Here is a 27,361-nt window from a genome sequence, read left to right on the forward strand (position 1 = left end):
CATTGAGCCAAACTTCTCAAATCCAATAAATTCTGTCAATCTCTCTGTTCATTTCCTCCACTGGCTTCAGGTGATTTTCAGATTTGTTTTAAAGTACTTCTGCTGACATACAGAGCATTACAAGACCAGGCTCCTGATTACCTTTGTCATCTTTTAACTAAATATTCTGCTGCTCAGTCTTCATTCTCAAACTCTGAATGTTTTGGTTGTTCCACCAGTTAAAACTAACGGAGCCTTTCAGTCGGTGGCGGTGGAACAGTTTACCCTTTCAGCTCCGTTTTTCTGACTATGGAGGTTTTTAAAAAGCAACTAAAACATTTTATTTTCCCAGGATTTTATCTCTTGATTTTACTGTGTTTCTTATGTTGGTTTTATGTTTTCTATTGTTTTAAGGCTGATTTCTATTGTGATTTGTGATTTTAATGTCTGACAGCCACTATATAAATAAACTTTACTTAATTACTCTAAGGAAGAACAGAAGTGGAAAACAAGGCAAAAATAGAAAATCAAAGGAACACCAAAAATGACAAAATTCCAAAACCAAACTCAAACAACCCCAGATTCCGACAGCATTTTTGTTTTTTTACGACGACATGACAATTTGTTTGCATGCTTGTTTTTATTATTGATATAAATGTTACTGACATCACCGACTGTTGTCACCGTAGTGATGGAAGAAAGGAGGAGAGAAAGAAGTTCCTTCACATTCCAGATGTTCCTGCTGTCTTATGTGGATCAGGCTTTTTCTCCTGTGTGAATTCGCTGATGACGTTTCAGACATGAGGAATCTTTGAATCTCTTCTCACACTGACTGCAGCTGTAAGGCTTTTCATCAGTGTGGATTCGCTGATGGCTGTTTAAATTACCCTTCTGAATGAAAGCCTTTCCACACTGGTCACAGAGAAAGCGCTTCTCTCCAGTGTGGATTCGCTGATGAATCTTCAGACATGAGGAACGTTTGAATCTCTTCTCACACTGACTGCAGCTGTAAGGCTTTTCATCAGTGTGGATTCGCTGATGAATCTTCAGACATGAGGAACGTTTGAATCTCTTCTCACACTGACTGCAGCTGTAAGGCTTTTCATCAGTGTGGATTCGCTGATGAATCTTCAGACATGAGGAACGTTTGAATCTCTTCTCACACTGACTGCAGCTGTAAGGCTTTTCATCAGAGTGGATTCGCTGATGGCTGTTTAATTTACTCTTGGAAATGAAAGCCTTTCCACACTGGCCACAGAGAAAGCGCTTCTCTCCAGTGTGGATTGGCTTATGATACATCAGTCCTGAGGAATCTTTGAATGTCTTCTCACACTGATCACATCTATAAGGCTTTTCACCAGTGTGGATTCGGAGATGACTCTTCAGACATGAGGAATTTTTGAAAGTCTTTCCACACTGGTCACAGAGATAGGGCTTCTCTCCAGTGTGAATGCGTTGATGAATTTTCAGATTCGTCTTCCATCTGAAAAGTTTCAGACACTTGTTACAACGGTGTTGTTTCTGCAGCCTCTTGGTGGGCTGAACCTGCTGTCCATCACTGGGACCAACTGAGGCTTCATCATAATGTTCTCCTGGGTTTGTGCAGGTTTGTTTCTACGAAGGGAAGTACAGTAATTATAACCAACAGTAAATATAATACACAAACACTTTGATAGTCAACATCTCTATTGCTTTGCAGAGATTAAAACATCCTAACACATCTCCCCGTTTAGTTTAATCAAATACAAAAGTATAAATTTGTCTTTCTCTCAGGTGGACTAGAGGTCTGGAACCTGTAACAGTGGCTCTTTGGACATTTTATAATGGCTCCTAATAATTTAGTTAAAAATGCAGAAAAACCAACTGATGGTCTTTTAATCTAGACATAATGACAAAAGTACATTTTAATAAAATGGTAAATGACTGAACTTATTTAGCGCTTTTCCAATCGTTTTTACCACTCAAAGCGCTTTACACTGGAGTCACATCCACCCATTCACACACACAAACTCTCACACATTTATACATCAGTAGGGGGTAAGTGCCTTGCCCACAGATACATCTACATGTGCAAGGAGCAATCTGGAATTGAACCTACAACCTTCTGATCACAAAACAACTAATCTACCCACAGAGCCACAGTCGACTCATAGTCGTCAGTAATATACAACAGAACAAATGCATTGAATATTTTATATCTGTTTTTGTTGTCATTGAGTTGAAAACTATCCTATAATTTTAATTAATTAGTTACTTAGTTCAATGTTTATCAAAATGACAAGTCAGGAAACATTTATGGCTCTAAAAAAGTGTTGTTGTTTTTTATCTGGACTGAAGACAAAAATGGTTCTTTGGATTGTAAAGGTTTCAGATCTCTTTTGTAAGATAACAAAATGATTTGAGTTTTGTTAGGTCAGGTCACCAGGCAACAAAGAGACATACAGGACCAACAACCATGCATGCACACACACACACACACACACACGCACACACACACACGCCGACACTCATTCCAATTCAGAAATCCCTAATTAAAATAAATGTCATGTTTTTGAGGTGTGGCATGAAGCCAGAGTACCCAGAGAAATCCCATTCATGCACAGAGAGAACATTCAAAGTAAATGCAGAAAAATTATTAAAAACAAAAAAGTAGCACTTAGTTCCCACAAGTTTTAATAACTAACTGTCAGGTTCCATGTTTATCTGTGTATTTATTTCTAGTTTTCTTGTGTGTCTGAGTCTCTGTGTTGTCCTGTCTCCCCGTGATTAGTTCCCAGGTGTGTCTATTTGATTTACCTCATGTGATTTTTCACCTGTGTCCTGGATTTGGGTCCTCGCTCATTTTGGCTTCAGTTCTGCTGTCAGTTTGTCATTCGTTTATCTGTTTTTGCTACCAGTGTTGAGCCTTTTTCCTCAGCTGTGCAGATTTTGGACTTTGTTTTGTCTGGATTAAATTCATTTTCTACATATTTTCTTGAAATTATACAAAATTGGACAGAAGGAAACTTTACAACAACTGATTGCATTCATGGCCCAGAATAATAATGGATCCAGCAGCAGTTGATTCTCATTCTGAGTGAGATCCAGCCTTCTCCTTTTGCTGAGAAGATAGTGACTAGACCTGTTGAAGAACCAGACTTGCAGACACAGCCACCTAATGCTTGTTATCAAACATTCTTTTAATAGAATCCAGGAGGATTTTCTTACCTTTTGAGCAGTTTAAAGAGACTCATTTATGTTAGATAGTTTCAGCTCATCATTTCTTAAAGACAATCGTAGTCCTGGAGTTTCATCTCCAGTGTCTGACACCTGCTCCAGAACTGCTGCTGCTCCTGAAGTTTTGTTTTCCCGCTGTTCAGTCTTATGAATTTGTTGTTGCAGCCTGTGCAGCACTTGTAAACAGCAGCTTCTCACTCCTCGTTGATTTATGTTGCAATCTGTTCCTGTTCTGTGCCTCAGACTGCAGTCTCTGTGCCTCCTGAGTTAATTTTTTTGTTCCTGTTTAACAGTGCTTTACAGTGCTTTAGAACAGTGCTTTAGAACAGTGTTTAAATGTTTAAGAAGTCTTCCACTGGTGCTTTAGAAAGTGCTTTAAGTGCTTTAGAACAGTGCTCCTTAAAATGCTCCTAAGAAAGTGCTTTAGAACAGTGCTCTAGTGTCTTTGTTGCCACCTAGTGTTTCCTCTGAGTTTCCTTTGGTGGTCCTGTGTTTTGTTTCCTCTAGTGGTTCTGGTCACCTCCGTTCTAGTGTTCCTCAGCCTCTTAGTATTCTTCAAGACCCAGCATCAGAGTTCCTTTTCTCTTGCTTTAGTAATCAGTCTCCTCCCTTTTAGTGTTTCCATCATTTGTTGAGCCTCCTGTCTGATCATTTTGCTAGTGACCTTTCTGAGTCTCCTTTAGTGCTTCTTGGTCTGTCAGTGTAGGTCATCTGCAGTGTTTTCTCATTGTTTCTAGTTTATAGTTTATGTGCTTTAGTCTAGTGTTTCCAGTGGTTGTTGTCTAGTGACCTTTTACCGTTGTTTCAAATCTAGAGTTAAAGCTCTTTTGTTTCTGAGATCATAGTTTTGTTTGTTTGTGGGTGGCACCAGAAAGTCTGGGGTGACGTGTGGCCTTGTTTAGAGATCTGTTGGCCTAGTGGCACCAACAAGTCGGTACGCCATCATTTATGTATGTGCCACAGGATTCCATGGTTGTAATTAATGTAGTTTTTTGTGTGTTTGAACTCTTGGCCTAGCACTTTGTGTTTTTAATTTTGGATGGCCTTTCAGCGTCACATTGTTGTGTTTTTGAGTTTTGACTGTTTTGATCTTAGATGTACTGTCAGGTTCCATGTTTATCTGTGTATTTATTTCTAGTTTCTTGTGTCTGAGCTGTGTTGTCCTGTCTCTTGATTAGTTCCCAGGTGTGTCTGCCTGATTACCTCATGTGTATTTAGTGTCACCTGTGTCTCCGTGTCTTGTGTCTCATTTGGCCAGTTCTGCATTAAGTTTGTCCATTGTTTATCCTGTTTTTGCTACCAGTGTTGAGCCTTTGGATTCCAGCTGTGCAGAGTTTTGGACTTATTGTTTTTTTTTGTCTGGAATTCATTATTCTGTTTTCTGGGTGGTTACCTTAAACACCAATTTGACACTAACCTCTTCCAGTGATGCTTTCTCTTCCTGCAAAGTTTCTCCATTTCAGTCCTGTGTAACACAAACATTCATAACATGTAAAATTTAATTTAGGATATTTGTGCAGCAGTGGCAGCAGTTTCAGATAAAGTTGAAACCAGATATTGATTAGAGACAACCTGATTTCACACATTATGATTTTAAAACAGTCTTAACTTCCTGCTTTATGTCAGCCAGGATTAAATCCCTAATTTCTCTGAGAAGTTTTCATTTCTGTTTTACATTTAGAAAGTTTTCATAAGCTAACTATGCATTTAAAAAGATGCTTTGTAAACTTCTAGCACTTTTAACAGAAATAAATGAGAATCATGACACAGAGGGATGATTTCTGCTTCACACGTTTTAGTTTTAGTAAAGAGATGATTCTACATTTTGTAAAGTGAATTATTAAACATCAGTATGAATTATTACAAATATATGTGATAAAGAAATAAGCCTTTACTTACAATTTCTTCGAACCAGCTCTTCAGATTATCTTTGTCACAATATTTATATTTGACAGATGCTCTTATGGTTTCCATGGTAACAGTGTTCAAAGGATTACAGCTCCATAAACATTTAACTCTTTAAGTGTATTTTAAAAAAAACAAAAAAACAAAAAAAAGCATTCAGCCATCTAATTAGGCTGATTACAGACTTTATTCTTCTGTGCACCAGAAAGTTTCACTTTAATGTTAAATCCATTTTATTTTAACAGATCTGGAAACTTGTTATAGTGCATACAGTACTGTTTCCATGGAGACAGGTTGTTTGGATATTTTACATCTTAATGTAACCATAATTCAATCAATCAATCAAACTTTATTTGTATAGCACATTTCAGCAGCAAGGCATTTCAAAGTGCTTTACATCAAATCAAACACAAAAACACAATGCAACATAGAATCAACAATAAAAACAGAACATCAAGTCAGATTCTGTCAATAAATTTGCAATTGATTACGTTTCAAATACAACTCTAAATAAGTGGGTTTTTAGTTGAGATTTAAAGGAAGTCAGTGTTTCAGCTGTTTTACAGTTTTCTGGAAGTTTGTTCCAGATTTGTGGTGCATAGATGCTGAATGCTGCTTCTCCTCGTTTGGTTCTGGTTCTGGGGATGCAGAGCAGACCAGAATCAGAACCTGAGAGGTCTGGAAGGTTGATACAACAGCAGCAGATCTTTAATGTATTGTGGTGCTAAACCATTCAGTGATTTATAAACTAACAGTATTTTAAAGTCTATTCTTTGAGCGACAGGGAGCCAGTGGAGGGACTTTAAAACTGGTGTTATGTGCTCTATCTTCCTGGTTTTAGTGAGAACACGAGCAGCAGCATTCTGGATCAGCTGCAGCTGTTTGATTGATTTGTTGGACAGACCTGTGAAGACGCCGTTACAATAATCAATGGACTGAAAATATGCATGGATGAGTTTCTCTAGATCTGGCTGAGACATTAGTCCTTTAATCCTGGAAATGTTCTTCAGGTGATAGAGGCCGATTTTGTAACTGTCTTTATGTGGCTCTGGAGGTCAGTCAGAGTCCATCACTACTCCCAGGTTTTCTGATGCTGGTTTTTAGTTGTAATAACTGAAGCAGTCCACTGACTCTAGATCTATAACTCTAGATCTGTAACTCTTAATCTGTAACTCTAGATCTATAACTCTAAATCGTTCCTCTTTAGGTCCAAAAATAATAACTTCAGTTTTGTTTTTGTTCAGCTGGAGAAATTTTTGGCACATCTACACATTTATCTGTTCTAAGCATCTGTTCAGTGATTGGATGGGGTCAAAGGTTACCTGGTGACATCGTAATATAGACCTTTGTGTCATCTGCATAGTTATGGTAGCTAATATTATTTCCTGTTATAACCTGAGCCAGTGGGAGCATATAAATATTGAATAAGAGGGTCCTAGGATTGAACCTTGGGGTACCCCACATGTGACCTTTGACCTCTTTGATGTGAAGTTTCCAATTGAAACAAAGAAATCCCTGTTCTTTATGTAAGATTCAAACCAGTTAAGCACTGGACCGGAGACTCCGACCCAACTCTCCAGTCGATTCAGTAATATGTTGTGGTCAACACTGAGGTCCAACAGAACCAGCACTGTGGTTCTCACACAGTCCGTATTTATATGGATGTCATTGAATACTTTGACTAGGCCAGTCTCTGTGCTGTGGTGAGACCAGAAACCAGACTGAAGGAGTCAAAGCGGTTGGTTATCGTTAGGAAGCTGTTTAACTGTTTAAACAGCTTTTTCAATAACTTTGTTGATAAATGGGAGGTCAGAGGTCGGCCTGTAATTCTGCAGTAATGATTTGTCTAGAATAGATTGTTCTTTTTTATCAGTGGTTTGATTACTGTTGTTTTCAAAGCCGGATGAGAGCGATGAGTTTACTATTTGGATCAGATCAGTAGCAACAACAGGCAGGACTTTCTTAAAGAAATGTGTGGGTAGAACATCCAGACAGCAGGAACTGGAGCTGAGTTTATAATTTCCTCCAGGGTTTTATAATTAAGTAGTTGAAATTGGGTCATTTTTCCTGTATTTGTTTTGTTTTGGCACAGCGTTGGTACTGACTTTATAGTGGATGTGCAGATTAATCCTCTGATTTTTTGAATTTTCTCTGAAAAGAAGCTGGAAAACTGGTTGCAGGCAATAGACTGAAATTCAGGTGGTAACGTGATAGGAGGGTTTGTGAGTCTGTCAGCTATTGTACATAAAGCTCAAGCATTGTTAATGTTTTTGTTTATGACATCTGCAAAGAAACCCTGTCTTGAATTTTTGAGTGTTAAATGATAGTAACGTAGTTTTTCTCTATAGATGTCATAATGAACGTGAAGTTGAGTTTACGCCATTTTCGTTCTGCTCACAGAGTTGTCTTGCAGATCTAACTGTTTGTGCATTTCTCCAAGGAGATTTCTTCTTACCAGACACAACCTTCATTTTAATTGGGGCAATGGAATCAATGATGCTGCACAGTGGCGCAGTTGGTAGAGCTGTTGCCTTGTAGCAAGAAGGTCCTGGGTTCGATTCCCGGCTGGGGGTCTTTCTGCATGAGTTTGCATGTTCTCCCTGTGCATGGTGGGTTCTCTCTGGGTTCTCCGGCTTCCTCCCACAGTCCAAAAACATGACTGTCAGGTTAATTGGGCTCTCTAAAATTCTCCCTAGGTGTGAGTGTGTGTGTGAATGGTTGTGTGTCCTGTCTGTTTTCTGTGTTGCCCTGCGACAGACTGGCGACCTGTCCAGGGTGAACCCTGCCTCTCGCCCGGGACGCAGCTGGAGATCAGAACCAGCAACACTCCCGACCCCATTAGGGAGGAAGGGTGTATAGAAAATGGATGGAGAAGTCTGAAACTTTAGACTGAAAATCATTAACCAACTTATCTACGTCATTACAGCTTAAGGGTGAGGAAGAAGAGTAGCTTTGAAGCCACCTGTTGCTACAAGTTCAAGTAAAAATCACCTGGACGCCATCTGTGTTTGATAACCGTTTATTTTCAATATACATTTCATTTGAAAAATAGAAATTCTACAATAAACCATTTTTTCTTCTCTAGAAAGATTCACAAGTTAATTTAACAATAAAGTGTCAGTTTTCCTCTGCAGCTTTCCGACAGGCGGTGAACTAATAACTCCACTGGAAAACCTGCAGAGCACTGAGTTGGAAAACAAAGTGAAGTATTGAAAATAGAGGGATCAGAGTGAGCATCTGTATGAAAACATGATCTTTGTGTGCTAATATGGAGACGTCAGCAATGATCAATCAAGTTTGGAAGAATTATGATGAAATTTTCCAACAGTTTGAACATTTTCCAGTTGGAGAAAACTATCTTTTTTGACCTTTTTCTCACCTTTGCGGTCACATTTAAACCAATTTCAGAGTTCAGAAGGATATTTTGTCCTGATATATAAAACCCTAGAATAGCGATAGAGGTGCTCTTTATTATTAACATTCACACAAGTCAAACAATTGAAAAGTATTGAAAAATAAACAAAATTGGATGTGGCAAAATGTGTAGGAACACTATTCACATTTTCTTTCATAATTTAGCTGTTAGATTTTATATGGAAGAAATTTAATCTCATTTTTTACACATTGAAATTATAACCCTGAATCTATTCTGTGCAATTATCTATATATATTTTTTACTCTAAATGCACAAAAACATTCACATGCAAATGTTTCTTGAAAGATGTAATCTTTGAACTTTTATGTTTTCAGGCTAATTTTTGAAGGCAAATTTCTGCAGGTGAATTTTTTGCAGTGAATATAAAGTCTATAAATTAAAAAACATTAATAAAATTGCACAAGATAAAAGTTCAGCGTCATAAAAAATCTGATTCCAATCAGGTTACATTTCTTCCAAAATTTTGAGGATATTTTTAAATTTCACTAAGCACTAAATGCAGGCTAGAAAATAAGATAAAGTTTATTAGTGAGTTTATTCTTGTGTGTGGTTTGATCACCTAAAATATCCTTTAATATATATATAAAAAGTGACTTAAACAACCCATCAATCAGATGACAGCTGATAAAATACACACATTCCTTCCGTGAACACAAGCCGTCATGAATACCATTTCCACATCTTGTTTCCTTCATTTGTTCCAGTTCAAATTGATCCTTTATGGGCCACTTTTAGGAGTTTATGCAGCACAGTCATGTATTAATATGATATGCATTCCCAGTTCAGGTTCCTCTTTGGATGAGAAAGGTTGGATGATTATGATGAATCAAATGGCTTCGACTCACATTAAGGCTGTTTCCTGTTCTTATTTCTTTCATTTCAGAAACATTTCTAAAATCAGACAAAAGGTCTCCAGTTGACCTGGAGAAAATCATTCATGCTTTCATTTCATCTCCTCTGGAATACTGTAATGCCCTTTTTAACTGCCTGGAAATCCTCAATTTCACCTTTGCAATCAATACAGAACGCAGCATCCAGACTTCTCACCAAATCCAATAAATTCTGTCGTATCTCTCCTGTTCCATTTTCACTCCACTGGCTTACAGGTGATTTTCAGATTTGTTTTAAAGTACTTCTGCTGACATACAGAGCATTACAAGACCAGGCTCCTGATTACCTTTGTCATCTTTTAACTAAATATTCTGCTGCTCATGGTCTTCATTCTCAAACTCTGAATGTTTTGGTTGTTCCACCAACACGGTTAAAAACTAACGGGAGCCTTTCAGTCAGTGGCAGTGGAACAGTTTACCCTTTCAGCTCCGTTTTTCTGACTCTGGAGGTTTTTAAAATGCAACTAAAACATTTTATTTTCCCAGGATTTTATCTCTTGATTTTACTGTGTTTCTTATGTTGGTTTTATGTTTTCTATTGTTTTAAGGCTGATTTCTATTGTGATTTGTGATTTTAATGTCTGACAGCCACTATATAAATAAACTTTACTTAATTACTCTAAGGAAGAACAGAAGTGGAAAACAAGGCAAAAATAGAAAATCTAAGGAACACCAAAAATGACAAAATTCCAAAACCAAACTCAAACAACCCCAGATTCCGACAGCATTTTTGTTTTTCTACAACAAAACGACGACATGACAATTTGTTTGCATGCTTGTTATTATTATTGATATAAATGTTACTGACATCACCGACTGTTGTCACCGTAGTGATGGAAGAAAGGAGGAGAGAAAGAAGTTCCTTCACATTCCAGATGTTGCTGCTGTGTTATGTGGATCAGGCTTTTTCTCCTGTGTGGATTCGCTGATGACGCTTCAGACTTGAGGAATATTTGAATCTCTTCTCACACTGACTGCAGCTGTAAGGCTTTTCATCAGTGTGGATTAGCTGATGAAGCTTCAGACCTGAGTATTGTTTGAATCTCTTCTCACACTGACTGCAGCTGTAAGGCTTTTCATCAGTGTGGATTCGCTGATGAAGCTTCAGATTTGAGGAATGTTTGAATCTCTTCTCACACTGACTGCAGCTGTAAGGCTTTTCATCACTGTGGATTCGCTGATGGCTGTTTAAATTACTCTTGGAAATGAAAGCCTTTCCACACTGGTCACAGAGAAAGCGCTTTTCACCAGTGTGGATTCGCTGATGAATCTTCAGACCTGAGGATTGTTTGAATCTCTTCTCACATTGACTGCAGCTGTAAGGCTTTTCACCAGTGTGGATTCGCTGATGGCTGTTTAAACTACTCTTGGAAATGAAAGCCTTTCCACACTGGTCACAGAGAAAGTGCTTTTCACCAGTGTGGATTCGCTGATGAAGCTTCAGATATGAGGATTGTTTGAATCTCTTCTCACACTGACTGCAGCTGTAAGGCTTTTCATCAGTGTGGATTCGCAGATGTCTGTTTAAAGTACCCTTCTGAATGAAAGCCTTTCCACACTGGTCACAGAGAAAGCGCTTTTCATCAGTGTGGATTCGCTGATGACGCTTCAGATGTGAGGATTGTTTGAATCTCCTCTCACACTGATCACATCTATAAGGCTTTTCACCAGTGTGGATTCGCAGATGTCTATTTAAATGACACTTCTGATGGAAAGTCTTTCCACACTGGTCACAGAGATAGGGCTTCTCTCCAGTGTGAATGCGTTGATGAATTTTCAGCTTCGTCTTCCATCTGAAAAGTTTCAGACACTTGTTACAACGGTGTTGTTTCTGCAGCCTCTTGGTGGTCTGAACCTGCTGTCCATCACTGGGACCAACTGAGGCTTCATCATAATGTTCTCCTGGGTTTGTGCAGGTTTGTTTCTACGAAGGGAAGTACAGTAATTATAACCAACAGTAAATATAATACACAAACACTTTGATAGTCAACATCTCTATTGCTTTGCAGAGATTAAAACATCCTAACACATCTCCCCGTTTAGTTTAATCAAATACAAAAGTATAAATTTGTCTTTCTCTCAGGTGGACTAGAGGTCTGGAACCTGTGGCCCCACGAGTGGCTCTTTGGACATTTTTTAATGGCTCCTAATAATTTAGTTAAAAATGCAGAAAAACCAACTGATGGTCTTTTAATCTTGGCATAATGACAAAAGTACATTTTAATAAAATGGTAAATGACTGAACTTATTTAGCGCTTTTCCAATCGTTTTTACCACTCAAAGCGCTTTACACTGGAGTCACATCCACCCATTCACACACACAAACTCTCACATTTATACTTCAGTAGGGGGTAAGTGCCATGCCCACAGGTACATCTACATGTGCAAGGAGCAATCTGGAATTGAACCTACAACCTTCTGATCACAAAACAACTAATCTACCCACAGAGCCACAGTCGACTCATAGTCATCAGTAATATACAACAGAACAATTGCATTGAATATTTTTTATCTGTTTTTGTCATTGAGTTGAAAACTATCCTATAATTTTAATTAATTAGTTACTTAGTTAGATGTTTATCAAAATGACAAGTCAGGAAACATTTATGGCTCTAAAAAAGTGTTGTTGTTTTTTATCTGGACTGAAGACAAAAATGGTTCTTTGGATTGTAAAGGTTTCAGATCTCTTTTGTAAGATAACAAAATGATTTGAGTTTTGTTAGGTCAGGTCACCAGGCAACAAAGAGACATAATGGACCAACAACCACACACACACACACACACACACACACACACACACACACACGCCGACACTCATTCCAATTCAGAAATCCCTAATTAAAATAAATGTCATGTTTTTGAGGTGTGGCATGAAGCCAGAGTACCCAGAGAAATCCCATTCATGCACAGAGAGAACATTCAAAGTAAATGCAGAAAAACTATTAAAAACAAAAAAGTAGCACTTAGTTCCCACAAGTTTTAATAACTAACCTCTTCCAGTGATGCTTTCTCTTCCTGGCAAAGTTTCTCCATTTCAGTCCTGTGTAACACAAACATTCATAACATGTAAAATTTAATTTAGGATATTTGTGCAGCAGTGGCAGCAGTTTCAGATAAAGTTGAAACCAGATATTGATTAGAGACAACCTGATTTCACACATTATGATTTTAAAACAGTCTTAACTTCCTGCTTTATGTCAGCCAGGATTAAATCCCTAATTTCTCTGAGAAGTTTTCATTTCTGTTTTATATTTAGAAAGTTTTCATAAGCTAACTATGTATTAAACAGATGCTTTGTAAACTTCTAGCACTTTTAACAGAAATAAATGAGAATCATGACACAGAGGGATGATTTCTGCTTCACACGTTTTAGTTTTAGTAAAGAGATGATTCTACATTTTATAAAGTGAATTATTAAACATCAGTATGAATTATTACAAATATATGTGATAAAGAAATAAGTCTTACAATTTCTTTGAGCCATCTTCAGATTATCTTTGTCACAATATTTACATTTGACAGATGCTCTTATGGTTTCCATGGTAACAGTGTTCAAAGGATTACAGCTCCATAAACATTTAACTCTCTATGTATTTAAAAACAAACAAACAAACAAAAAAAAACATATTCAGCCATCAGATTAGGCTAATTACAGACTTTATTCTTCTGTGCACCAGAAAGTTTGACTTTAATATTAAATCTATTTTATTTTAACAGATCTGGAAACTTGTTATGATGCATACAGTACTGTTTCCATGGAGACAGGTTGTTTGGATATTTTACATCTTAATGTAACCATAATTCAATCAATCAAACAAACTTTATTTGTATAGCACATTTCAACAGCAAGGCATTTCAAAGTGCTTTACATCAAATCAAACACAAAAACACAATGCAACATAGAATCAACAATAAAAACAGAACATCAAGTCAGATTCTGTCAATAAATTTGCAATTGATTACGTTTCGAATACAACTCTAAATAAGTGGGTTTTTAGTTGAGATTTAAAGGAAGTCAGTGTTTCAGCTGTTTTACAGTTTTCTGGAAGTTTGTTCCAGATTTGTGGTGCATAGATGCTGAATGCTGCTTCTCCTCTTTGGTTCTGGTTCTGGGGATGCAGAGCAGACCAGAATCAGAACCTGAGAGGTCTGGAAGGTTGATACAACAGCAGCAGATCTTTAATGTATTGTGGTGCTAAACCATTCAGTGATTTATAAACTAACAACAGTATTTTAAAGTCTATTCTTTGAGCTACAGGGAGCCAGTGGAGGGACTTTAAAACTGGTGTTATGTGCTCTATCTTCCTGGTTTTAGTCAGAACACGAGCAGCAGCATTCTGGATCAGCTGCAGCTATTTGATTGATTTGTTGGACAGACCTGTGAAGACGCTGTTGCAATAATCAATGCGACTGAAGATGAACACATGGATGAGTTTCTCTAGATCTGGCTGAGATATTAGTCCTTTAATCCTGGAAATGTTCTTCAGGTGATAGAAGGCCGACTTTGTAACTGTCTTTATGTGGCTCTGGAGGTTCAGGTCAGAGTCCATCACTACTCCCAGGTTTCGGGCCTGATGTGCTGACTCTAGATCTATAACTCTAGATATGTAACTCTACATCTATAACTCTAGATCTATAACTCTAGATCTATAACTCTAAATCGTTCCTCTTTAGGTCCAAAAATAATAACTTCAGTTTTGTTTTTGTTCAGCTGGAGAAAGTTTTGGCACATCCACACATTTATCTGTTCTAAGCATCTGTTCAGTGATTGGATGGGGTCAAAGGTCACCTGGTGACATCGTAATATAGACCTGTGTGTCATCTGCATAGTTATGGTAGCTAATATTATTTCCTGTTATAACCTGAGCCAGTGGGAGCATATAAATATTGAATAAGAGGGGTCCTAGGATTGAACCTTGGGGTACCCCACATGTCACCTTTGACCTCTTTGATGAGAAGTTTCCAATTGAAACAAAGAAATCCCTGTTCTTTATGTAAGATTCAAACCAGTTAAGCACTGGACCGGAGAGTCCGACCCAACTCTCCAGTCGATTCAGTAATATGTTGTGGTCAACACTGAGGTCCAACAGAACCAGCACTGTGGTTCTCACACAGTCCGTATTTATATGGATGTCATTGAATACTTTGACTAGGCCAGTCTCTGTGCTGTGGTGAGACCAGAAACCAGACTGAAGGAGTCAAAGTGGTTGGTTATCGTTAGGAAGCTGTTTAACTGTTTAAACAGCTTTTTCAATAACTTTGTTGATGAATGGGAGGTCAGAGGTCGGCCTGTAATTCTGCAGTAGTGATTTGTCTAGATTGTTCTTTTTTATCAGTGGTTTGATTACTGCTGTTTTCAAAGCCTGATGAGAGCGATGAGTTTACTATTTGGATCAGATCAGTAGCAGCAACAGGCAGGACTTTCTTAAAGAAATGTGTGGGTAGAACATCCAGACAGCAGGAACTGGAGCTGAGTTGACTTATAATTTCCTCCAGGGTTTTATAATTAAGTAGTTGAAATTGGGTCATTTTTCCTGTATTTGTTTTGTTTTGGCACAGCGTTGGTACTGACTTTATAGTGGATGTGCAGATTAATCCTCTGATTTTTTGAATTTTCTCTGAAAAGAAGCTGGAAAACTGGTTGCAGGCAGCAATAGACGTGAAATTCAGGTGGTAAAGTGATAGGAGGGTTTGTGAGTCTGTCAGCTATTGTACATAAAGCTCAAGCATTGTTAATGTTTTTGTTTATGACATCTGCAAAGAAACCCTGTCTTGAATTTTTGAGTGTTAAATGATAGTAACGTAGTTTTTCTCTATAGATTTCATAATGAATGTGAAGTTGAGTTTTACGCCATTTTCGTTCTGCCCCACGGCAGAGTTGTCTTGCAGATCTAACTGTTTGTGCATTTCTCCAAGGAGATTTCTTCTTACCAGACACAACCTTCATTTTAATTTGGGCAATGGAATCAATGATGCTGCACAGTGGCGCAGTTGGTAGAACTGTTGCCTTGTAGCAAGAAGGTCCTGGGTTCGATTCCCGGCTGGGGGTCTTTCTGCATGGAGTTTGCATGTTCTCCCTGTGCATGGTGGGTTCTCTCCGGGTTCTCCGGCTTCCTCCCACAGTCCAAAAACATGACTGTCAGGTTAATTGGGCTCTCTAAAATTCTCCCTAGGTGTGAGTGTGTGTGTGAATGGTTGTGTGTCCTGTCTGTTTTCTGTGTTGCCCTGCGACAGACTGGCGACCTGTCCAGGGTGAACCCCGCCTCTCGCCCGGGACGCAGCTGGAGATAGGCACCAGCAACCCTCCCGACCCCATTAGGGACGAAGGGTGTATAGAAAATGGATGGATGGAGAAGTCTGAAACTTTAGACTGAAAATCATTAACCAACTTATCTACGTCATTACAGCTTAAGGGTGAGGAAGAAGAGTAGCTTTGAAGCCACCTGTTGCTACAAGTTCAAGTAAAAATCACCTGGACGCCATCGGTGTTTGATAACCGTTTATTTTCAATATACATTTCATTTGAAAAATAGAAATTCTACAATAAACCATTTTTTCTTCTCTAGAAAGATTCACAAGTTAATTTAACAATAAAGTGTCAGTTTTCCTCTGCAGCTTTCCGACAGGCGGTGAACTAATAACTCCACTGGAAAACCTGCAGAGCACTGAGTTGGAAAACAAAGTGAAGTATTGAAAATAGAGGGATCAGAGTGAGCATCTGTATGAAAACATGATCTTTGTGTGCTAATATGGAGACGTCAGCAATGATCCATCAAGTTTGGAAGAATTATGATGAAATTTTCCAACAGTTTGAACATTTTCCAGTTGGAGAAAACTATCTTTTTTGACCTTTTTTTCACCTTTGCGGTCACATTTAAACCAATTTCAGAGTTCAGAAAGATATTTTGTCCTGATATATAAAACCCTAGAATAGCGATAGAGGTGCTCTTTATTATTAACATTCACACAAGTCAAACAATTGAAAAGTATTGAAAAATAAACAAAATTGGATGTGGAAAAATGTGTAGGAACACTATTCACATTTTCTTTCATAATTTAGCTGTTAGGTTTTATATGGAAGAAATTTAATCTCATTTTTTACACATTGAAATTATAACCCTGAATCTATTCTGTGCAATTATCTATATATATTTTTTACTCTAAATGCACAAAAAAAGTTCACTCGCAAATGTTTCTTGAAAAATGTAAATTTTTCAAAATTTTATTTTATGTTTTCAGGCTAATTTTTGAAGGCAAATTTCTGCAGGTGATTTTTTTGCAGTGAATTTAAAGTGTAAAAATAAAAATAACATTGACAAAATTTCATAAGATAAAAATTCAGTGTCATAAAAAATCTGATTCCAATCAGGTTACATTTCTTCCAAAATTTTGAGGATATTTTTAAATTTCACTAAGCACTAAATGCAGGCTAGAAAATAAGATAAAGTTTATTAGTGAGTTTATTCTTGTGTGTGGTTTGATCACCTAAAATATCCTTTTATATATATATTGTATAATCTATGTTTATGCTTGATGGTAATTTACATATGTGTGTCGATCAGGACAAACTGAGGATTTATTGAGAATCTCTCTTTAATTATGTTACAGCAGTAGTACAGATATGCAGCAAAAGGTAGGCTTGGAGTTGAGGATGTGTGATTGTGGAAGTGAGGTGATGTGGTCTAAATCATCAGAAATAAAGCCCTTTCTTTCACACTATCAAGTACAAGTTATGTGACATCTGCTCCATATACTGACTAGTATATTCAATGCTACAACCACTGGCTAACATGGAGTTAGTAAAATGCATTAAACACTCTTATGAATACAACATCAACATGTAATACAGGCGGAACTACTAAATGAACTGCCTTGGTACATAACAGCAATTACTTACAGTAAGTCAAGCGCGGACCTCAGCAAAGTGGCAGCTGCGTGTCTCACTCTCAGAGCTATAATGCCTCTGCAGCAGCTGAGCTGCTATGAACTTCGCCATGGCGATTAGTCCAAAGTAATCAACAGAGCCTGTAACAGCCGAAATGTATGTACATTTGTTACAAAACAAAAGCAGAACTAAGTCTTCAATGATGGATCCTGAGCTTCTTTGAGAACAACCATCCTCGCTACTGGTGATGTGATTGTCCTTCACTTTAACATGCCGATCTGATGCAGCCATCAGCTGGGATGTACCTTAGTCACCGTCCGATGGACCACAAGGCCCTGGAAGCTTCAGCATGACCCTGACATCTCGTTTCAGCATGGTCTGCCACTTCTGCTAACTTATAAGGTATTTGATGAATCTGGACCAGAACTGGTCTGCCAAGTGCCGCCAGCGGCTGCTGGGAAGTTCAGTTGCTGACACAACCTGAGGCAGCGACCCATCCGGCCGATCAACAGATGATTTGGCTCAGTCGGTCGATACTGGAGAAACATCAATGGGAGTTGAATAATACTTCTGAACTGTCCTCAGCACTTCCTCAGGTAGCGGTTGAGCCCCAACAGTGAAGACAAAGCCCTTTCAGTATTTCTCTCTCTCCACAGAAATGAGGAGCCCAGGGGATTAAATTTGAGTTATCCTTTGCTTCCAGATTTCTGCAGGTCTGGAACATCTTTGCCATGGCCTGTTGTAGCTCTCGTTCCTCCACGGAAGTTAGTTCCTTGATCTGAAGAATTTCTGTCATGTACAGCTATAAATCTCCTTAAGGCCATAAGAAAGAGTCAACATCAAGGTGGTAATACATCAAGATGGACTGCCCTGGTAGTCAAACACAATAATACTTTCTCATGTGGATTCTGACCTGGAATGGTCCAAACAGTCTGTGCCTGTGGAGTAGAATGCAGGTTTGAAGACGCAGCAGCACACAGGTGGCCATCTGAGGAACTGTAGGCTTCCATCGTCTGCAGTCAGAGCATCTGGACTGATGGCGTCAAGCTTCTCTTGTAATATCCAAAGTTCCGACATGTCAGAACAATCTTCGGGACCAGGTGGCACACTGATCATAGTCCTGTATTAGCAGTCTGGTGACTGGTTGGATCTAGAACAATGGGATGGAGCTCCCAGCTCAAGATAATCATCAATCGGCCACCTGCGGATTTCTCCTGTTCATCAACTTGCCAAGGCATAACCTGCTGTTTATGGCAGGGCTTCTAAACTAGAAGTCTAATCTCTTCAGGAAAGCTGTCGTGCTGGATCTTATTGATAATGTGTCTTTCATTTGCGATAAATTTGACTCAGATTTCCATCTATTAATCCTGCAGCGTCTGTGCCGTGGACTCGAGCAACTCCTGCCAGTCCTTGTGAATTTCAGATTCCAAATTTGGACACATGATCACACACTGACTTGTTCTGTGGGTTCCTCTTGAGTGAGGTTGCTGGTAATGGGCCAGTCTGGAGTCTGAAGTAAACCTCTGGTCCATCTGTTCAACTCAGACAGCTCCTGCAAGCTCTTAAGGTAATGTCATCAGCTGGATTGCTGGCTGAATCTACATATCGCCAGGACTGTGAGTCTGTTAAATCTTGAATCTCTCATTTTGTGAATCTTTGTATGAATCAAAGTATCCATTGTAACACTGTGGTGGAATCTGTCCACAAGGTGGTAAGATCTTCAGGGTGAGCTGCACTTAGCAGCTTGGCTGCTATCCTCTGCAGAGAGCTCCAACCAGTATGGATAATTGTTCTACCCTGCAAGGAAGGCTTGTATTTGTCCCTGACTGTCCTCAGACCTGAGGTATGCCACACATAGGCCTGTTCTGAAGCATCAAAAGATATGCACTTGTCTGTTGATGATTGAAGCATAATCAGCTGCGTCGTGTAATGTCTGGGTATGACTTCAGTAGTTGGAGTTCACCTTACTGTTCATTGCTGTACATGAAGCAATGGGTCATCCAATGCTTCTACAGCTCAACAACACCTTGGCTTTGTAGTAGGATGTACAAGGGATCATACTGGGATAAGAACCTTGTAAATGTTCCTCATGGTCAAGGTTCCATAATTGAAAGTGCTTGTAGCCAATGAGATCTTGATGATTCCAGCTAAGCCCAAGTGTGCTCTCAGATGGATCATGCTTGCCTTCAGTCAGCCAGAGCTCCGTCTCAGCCTCACTGGGTAGGTGACTGATCACCTCCATACATTACTTGACCATGTGAAGGTCAAATCCTGAAAAGCAATGCTCTTTTGTCCACAAGGCCTTCTGTATCCACAGATGGTAAGCTTTGTAGCCAGTTAAATCACTCCACTGAAAACATTTCCATCCTGACTATGGTCAGTCTGCTAGACATAAGTCGCACAACAATACAAATTGCCAAAGCACCTGCCATTCATAAATGTCTGGTGGTGTCTTTGAGATGAAGAATCAAGATCTGTCTTCTGGGAACTTGGTGAAACATCCCTTTTATGTGCTACTGATGGCGACAGAATGTTCAGAACAGTAACACTCCTATAAGTGATGCACTGATTCAGGTAGTAAAGTCATTCAAATTAAGGCCCTGGTACTTGAGAGCAGTTGAACACCAGCCTGTTCTTGTTATTATGGTTCACCATGATGAGGAATGAACAGACTTTTGCTGCAGTGTTTTGAGGCCAACTTCAACAGCCTGGACCAGCTTAATCCTCCTGGTATGTTAGCCATCGCTGGGTTCTTACTCAATCTTCTCTCATTGCTGAAGTTAAATCACTGATTCAGGAGAGGTTTTGAGGACAGGCATGCTTTTCTTTAGCAGTGGTGTAGCGTCAGATCCCATCTCATTTTCGTTGTCCTCTTCTTCAATAGTTCTATAGCCTCTTGGTCCAGCTTGGAACAGTCACTGACTTTCATTCTGGTAGGAAGAGCGTCAGTCTGCATCTACACTCCTCAACAGCTCTGTATTAGCTAAGCTGATGTAAACAAACACTGGGAGTGCTGGAGACCACTGTCCTCTGTTCATTGGTCCCTGGAGCCCATCGAGCCTCGTTCTGACTGCAGCTGGTGCTCCTGCTGGACAGCCAACTGGTTCAATGGGAGTAATGAGGTGATTGTCAGTCCCAATGAGATCAGAGGCTGCACATTCTTAAAGGGATGTAGAGGCAGATCAGACAGATACTTGAACTGTTTCTTGAGTCTGTCGATCGGGTAAGACTGTTCTGCCAGGACCAGGTTTCTAGGCTCCATTCACATAAGCGGACATTTCTGAAGGAGGAGATATCTGGAAGAACAAGCACCTCTCATAGTCTGAATATCCTGCCTTATGGTTCTCAGATTCAGAGTCTCTGGGGTGCCTTGCAAACCAAGCTTGTCTTCAGGAGCCAGGAGCATGGTGCGTTCAGAACCATCATCAGTAGGGCATATTTTGACCTTTCCCGTGGTGCATGACCACACCTTCAGTAAAACTCTGGTAGAGCAGTAAAAAACACAGCTGTTCAGTAGTGGTGCTGGCACTTCTCTAGTGGTGTCCTTAGTCTCTAGTGTTTACATCATGGAGCACCTGAAGATGCTTTGACACAGGTTACAGGGTTTCAAGATCACACTGAGCTGCATGATGAGATCTCGAGCGCCAGCATCTGTTGTGGTCCTTTATCCACTGCGATAGTTGGTCCTTGGACAACTTCTGAATGTAACATTGGCTGAGATAATGCTGATTACTTTCACAGTATGGGCAATACGATTCGATTTGATGTTATTAAAGTCCTAGAAACGGAAGTCCTTGGTTCCATCATCGTGATTCTGATGTCCTGCTTTGTCTTTGTTCCTGCTGAATCATAATTTCTGAATTATGACAAGGTCTGTACTGGAGCCATTCAGCGAAATCCACTGTGTAGACTGCGTTGGGATGGCGGAACATGGCTCACAAGTCTGCACGCTGCTCTGCAGGTAGTTTACTCAGAAGCGGGCTATGAGATGCATCTCAGTGGCATCACTGACCCAAAGTTCTGAGTAACCCTACCAGAGACTGAAGAGCGATCTCAAAGAGTCTCAGGACGTCAGGAGCATCCATACAGCAATCCTGTTCAATGCCATCTGGTGTCTGGGAATTTCTCACTGAGCTCATAGTGTCTGAGTCTGGCTGAGTTCAAATAAGTCTGCTATGAGTTTAGCTTCCTCAGTTTGAGGTGATCCACAGAATCTGGTACTTGAACAGCTCTGTCCCATCTGGTGGTAACAGATTAATCAAAGCTACAAGAGCAAAGTCTCTGGGATCTCGTCTTGTAGGGATGTAGGACCTCGATAGGTTTGTTCAGTGAGACCTGGCAGTGAAGGAGGATACAAACTTGGTGTGAGCCGGGCCTCCTGGCCTCAGTGATCCCCACGATCTGTCTTTTCTGGTGTGAGACAGGTCTCATGAACTGGCTTTCTGCCCTGTGGTGTCATGGTGATTCTTTATGAGTTGTAGATCACTCATCAGCCCCAACATGATCGAAACAGGCTGGGTTGATGGACGTTTCCTCCTCTGTCTGGGGAGCGGAGGTTCAGGCCATTTCCTCCTTCATGGGTCCACCATGTCAGAAGGACTCCTGTCTGGTGGTGGGATCTGACCTGCTGTGTGATCTGTGGATATCATCCTCTTCATTTCTTCCTTTAAATCTTTGAGTTGGCTAACTCAGGCGTATTTCTTCTTTAGAGTCATATTGACTTCTTTCATCTTTGTGCTCCAGCTCAGGCGGTATGGTGACTCTGCTGCTGCCGCCTGTGATGAGGAGATGCAGTAGATAATAATCCTGTTATCCTCTTCTGCCGAGCTCTCGCTGTGGTTCAGTAAGCGTCTGTTCTGAGAACCAAACTCATCTTTACTGTGGGCCATTGAGATAGATGAGTATCTTGCAGCTTTCTACGGTGAATCAGCCATCCTCACATCTCGGTTCAGCTGACCTCGATAATCAAACAGAGGCAAACCTGTTCCTGGTGGTCAGTTTCATAATCCTGTAAATAAGGTTTTGCAGCTTTCTCATCGTTTGCTTTGGCTGAACTGCATGCTGAAACAGTGGTAGTGTCCCAATGATCAAGGACCATAAATTCGGAGGATCTATGTGTTTATGCTTGAGGCTGGTGAGCGTTTACACCACTGTGTGTCGATCAGGACAAACTGAGGATTTCACTTGAGAACTCTCTTTTAATTGAGTTACAAGTCGATATGCAGCAAAAGGTAGGCTTGGAGTTGAGGATGTGTGATTGTGGAAGTGAGGTGATGTGGTCTAAATCATAACAGAAATAAAGCCCACGTTAATTCACTTTACACACTATCAAGTACAAGTTACCACAGTGACATCTGCTGGCCATATACTGACTACACGTATATTCAATGCTACAACCGAGAGCTAACAGGCTAACCCACATGGAGTTAGTAAAGGTCGCATTAAACCGGCGACTCTTATGAATACAACATCAACATGTAATACAGACGGAACTACTAAATGAACTGCCTTGGTACATGTAACAGCAATTACTTACAGTAAGTCAAGAACGCACATCGACCTCAACCGAAACCGTAAGCAGCAGCTGCGTGTCTCCACTCTCAGAGCTATAATGCCTCTGCAGCAGCTGAACGTGCTATAACGAACTCGCCACCGGGTGGCGCACCTCCCTCCCAGTCCAAAGTAATCAACACCCGAGCCTTTGTAACATATATATATATATATATATATATATATATATATATATATATATATATATATATATATATATATATATATATATATATATATATATATATATATATATATATATATATATATATATAAAAAGTGATTTAAACATAAACCTATATATATATATATACCCATCAATCAGATGACAGCTGATAAAATACACACATTCCTTCTGTGAACACAAGCCGTCATGAATACCATTTCCACATCTTGTTTCCTTCATTTGTTCCAGTTCAAATTGATCCTTTATGGGCCACTTAGGTACAGGAGTTTATGCAGCACAGTCATGTATTAATATGATATGCATTCCCTGTTCAGGTTTCTGTTTGGATGAGAAAGGTTGGATAATTATGATGAATCAAATGGCTTCGACTCACATTAAGGCTGTTTCCCGTTCTTATTTCTTTCATTTCAGAAACATTTCTAAAATCAGACAAAAAGTCTCCAGTTGACCTGGAGAAAATCATTCATGCTTTCATTTCATCTCCTCTGGAATACTGTAATGCCCTTTTTAACTGCCTGGAAATCCTCAATTTCACCTTTGCAATCAATACAGAAAGCAGCAGCCAAACTTCTCACCAAATCCAATAAATTCTGTCGTATCTCTCCTGCTCCATTTTCACTCCACTGGTGATTTTAAGATTTATTTTAAAGTACTTCTGCTGACATACAGAGCATTACAAGACCAGGCTCCTGATTACCTTTGTCAGCTTTTAACTAAATATTCTGCTGCTCATGGTCTTCATTCTCAAACTCTGAATGTTTTGGTTGTTCCACCAACACAGTTAAAAACTAACGGGAGCCTTTCAGTCAGTGGCAGTGGAACACTTTACCCTTTCAGCTCCGTTTTTCTGACTATGGAGGTTTTTAAAAAGCAACTAAAACATTTTATTTTCCCAGGATTTTATCTCTTGATTTTACTGTGTTTCTTATGTTGGTTTTATGTTTTCTATTGTTTTAAGGCTGATTTCTATTGTGATTTGTGATTTTATGTCTGACAGCCACTTTATAAATAAACTTTACTTAATTATTCTAAGGAAGAACAGAAGTGGAAAACAAGGCAAAAATAGAAAATCTAAGGAACACCAAAAATGACAAAATTCCAAAACCAAACTCAAACAACCCCAGATTCCGACAGTATTTTTGTTTTTGCTACAACAAAACGACGACATGACAATTTGTTTGCATGCTTGTTATTATTATTGATATAAATGTTACTGACATCACCGACTGTTGTCACCGTAGTGATGGAAGAAAGGAGGAGAGAAAGAAGTTCCTTCACATTCCAGATGTTCCTGCTGTCTTATGTGGATCAGGCTTTTTCTCCTGTGTGGATTCGCTGATGATGCTTCAGATTTGAGGAACATTTGAATCTCTTCTCACACTGACTGCAGCTGTAAGGCTTTTCACCAGTGTGGATTCGCTGATGGCTGTTTAAATTACCCTTGGAAATGAAAGCCTTTCCACACTGGTCACAGAGAAAGCGCTTCTCTCCAGTGTGGATTTGCTTATGATACATCAGTCCTGAGTAATCTTTGAATGTCTTCTCACACTGACTGCAGCTGTAAGGCTTTTCACCAGTGTGGATTCGCTGATGAATCTTCAGACATGAGGAACGTTTGAATCTCTTCTCACACTGACTGCAGCTGTAAGGCTTTTCACCAGTGTGGATTCGCTGATGAATCTTCAGATGTGAGGAATGTTTGAATGTCTTCTCACACTGACTGCAGCTGTAAGGCTTTTCACCAGTGTGGATTCGCTGATGAATCTTCAGACATGAGGAATGTTTGAATCTCTTCTCACACTGACTGCAGCTGTAAGGCTTTTCATCAGAGTGGATTCGCTGATGGCTGTTTAAATTACTCTTGGAAATGAAAGCCTTTCCACACTGGTCTTGATGAAGCTTCAGATTTGAGGATTGTTTGAATCTCTTCTCACATTGACTGCAGCTGTAAGGCTTTTCACCAGCGTGGATTCGCAGATGGCTGTTTAAATTACCCTTCTGAATGAAAGCCTTTCCACACTGGTCACAGAGAAAGCGCTTTTCACCAGTGTGGATTCGCTGATGACGCTTCAGATGTGAGGATTGTTTGAATCTCTTCTCACACTGATCACATCTATAAGGCTTTTCACCAGTGTGGATTCGCTGATGGCTGTTTAAATTACCCTTGGAAATGAAAGCCTTTCCACACTGGTCACAGAGAAAGCGCTTCACTCCAGTGTGAATTAGTTGATGAATTTTCAGATTCGTCTTCCATCTGAAAAGTTTCAGACACTTGTTACAACGGTGTTGTTTCTGCAGCCTCTTGGTGGGCTGATTCTGCTGTCTATCACTGGGACCAACTGAGGCTTCATCATCATGTTCTCCTGGGTTTGTGCAGGTTTGGTTCTACAAAGGGAAGTACAGTAATTATAACCAACAGTAAATATAATACACAAACACTTTGATAGTCAACAACTTTATTGCTTTGTAGAGATTAAAACATCCTAACACATCTCCCTGTGTAGTTTAATCAGATACAAAAGTATAAATTTTCCTTTCTCTCAGGTGGACTAGAGGTCTGGAACCTGTGGCCCCACGAGTGGCTCTTTGGACATTTTATAATGGCTCCTAATAATTTAGTTAAAAATGCAGAAAAACCAACTGGTGGTCTTTTAATCTTGGCATAATGACAAAAGTACATTTTAATAAAATGGTAAATGACTGAATTTATTTAGCGCTTTTCCAATCATTTTGACAACTCAAAGCGCTTTACACTGGAGTCACATCCACCCATTCACACACACAAACTCTCACACATTTATACATCAGTAGGGGGTAAGTGCCTTGCCAGAGGTACATCTACATGTGCAAGGAGCAATCTGGAATTGAACCTACAACCTTCTTTTGTAAGATAACAAAATGATTTGAGTTTTGTTAGGTCAGGTCACCAGGCAACAAAGAGACATACAGGACCAACAACCACGCACACACACACACACACACACACACGCACACACCGACACTCATTCCAATTCAGAAATCCCTAATTAAAATGAATGTCATGTTTTTGAGGTGTGGCATGAAGCCAGAGTACCCAGAGAAATCCCATTCATGCACAGAGAGAACATTCAAAGTAAATGCAGAAAAACTATTAAAAACAAAAAAGTAGCACTTAGTTCCCACAAGTTTTAATAACTAACCTCTTCCAGTGATGCTTTCTCTTTCTGGCAAAGTTTCTCCATTTCAGTCCTGTGTAACACAAACATTCATAACATGTAAAATTTAATTTAGGATATTTGTGCAGCAGTGGCAGCAGTTTCAGATAAAGTTGAAACCAGATATTGATTAGAGACAACCTGATTTCACACATTATGATTTTAAAACAGTCTTAACTTCCTGCTTTATGTCAGCCAGGATTAAATCCCTAATTTCTCTGAGAAGTTTTCATTTCTGTTTTTCATTTAGAAAGTTTTCATAAGCTAACTATGCATTAAACAGATGCTTTGTAAACTTCTAGCATTTTAACAGAAATAAATGAGAATCATGACACAGAGGGATGATTTCTGCTTCACACGTTTTAGTTTTAGTAAAGAGATGATTCTACATTTTGTAAAGTGAATTATTAAACATCAGTATGAATTATTACAAATATATGTGATAAAGAAATAAGCCTTTACTTACATTTTCTTTGAGCCAGCTCTTCAGATTATCTTTGTCACAATATTTACATTTGACAGATGCTCTTATGGTTTCCATGGTAACATTGTTCAAAGGATTACAGCTCCATAAACATTTAACTCTCTATGTATTTTTAAAAAAAGCATTCAGCCATCTAATTAGGCTGATTACAGACTTTTTTGTTCTGTGCACCATAAAGTTTCACTTTAATGTTAAATCCATTTTATTTTAACAGATCTGGAAACTTGTTATAGTGCATACAGTACTGTTTCCATGGAGACAGGTTGTTTGGATATTTTACATCTTAATGTAACCATAATTCAATCAATCAATCAAACTTTATTTGTATAGCACATTTCAGCAGCAAGGCATTTCAAAGTGCTTTACATCAAATCAAACACAAAAACACAATGCAACATAGAATCAACAATAAAAACAGAACATCAAGTCAGATTCTGTCAATAAATTTGCAATTGATTACGTTTCAAATACAACTCTAAATAAGTGGGTTTTTAGTTGAGATTTAAAGGAAGTCAGTGTTTCAGCTGTTTTACAGTTTTCTGGAAGTTTGTTCCAGATTTGTGGTGCATAGATGCTGAATGCTGCTTCTCCTCGTTTGGTTCTGGTTCTGGGGATGCAGAGCAGACCAGAATCAG

At 39.2% G+C, this 27,361-nt stretch overlaps 1 protein-coding gene across 1 annotated transcript; it reads right to left on the reverse strand.

The window, feature by feature from the left end:
- Nucleotides 1-606: 606 nt before the first annotated feature.
- Nucleotides 607-26,799, reverse strand: LOC122827921 (zinc finger protein 271-like). Its single transcript, XM_044111027.1, has 5 exons — nucleotides 26,709-26,799; nucleotides 12,418-12,466; nucleotides 10,331-11,350; nucleotides 4,613-4,654; nucleotides 607-1,593 (listed from the first exon to the last, which is right to left on the reverse strand). Coding segments are annotated over exons 1-5 (1,971 nt in total). The 5' UTR covers nucleotides 26,711-26,799; the 3' UTR covers nucleotides 607-735.
- Between the last annotated feature and the right edge of the window lie 562 nt (nucleotides 26,800-27,361).

Source organism: Gambusia affinis, linkage group LG03 (genome assembly GCF_019740435.1).
Source record: "Gambusia affinis linkage group LG03, SWU_Gaff_1.0, whole genome shotgun sequence".
NCBI lineage: Eukaryota > Metazoa > Chordata > Actinopteri > Cyprinodontiformes > Poeciliidae > Gambusia > Gambusia affinis.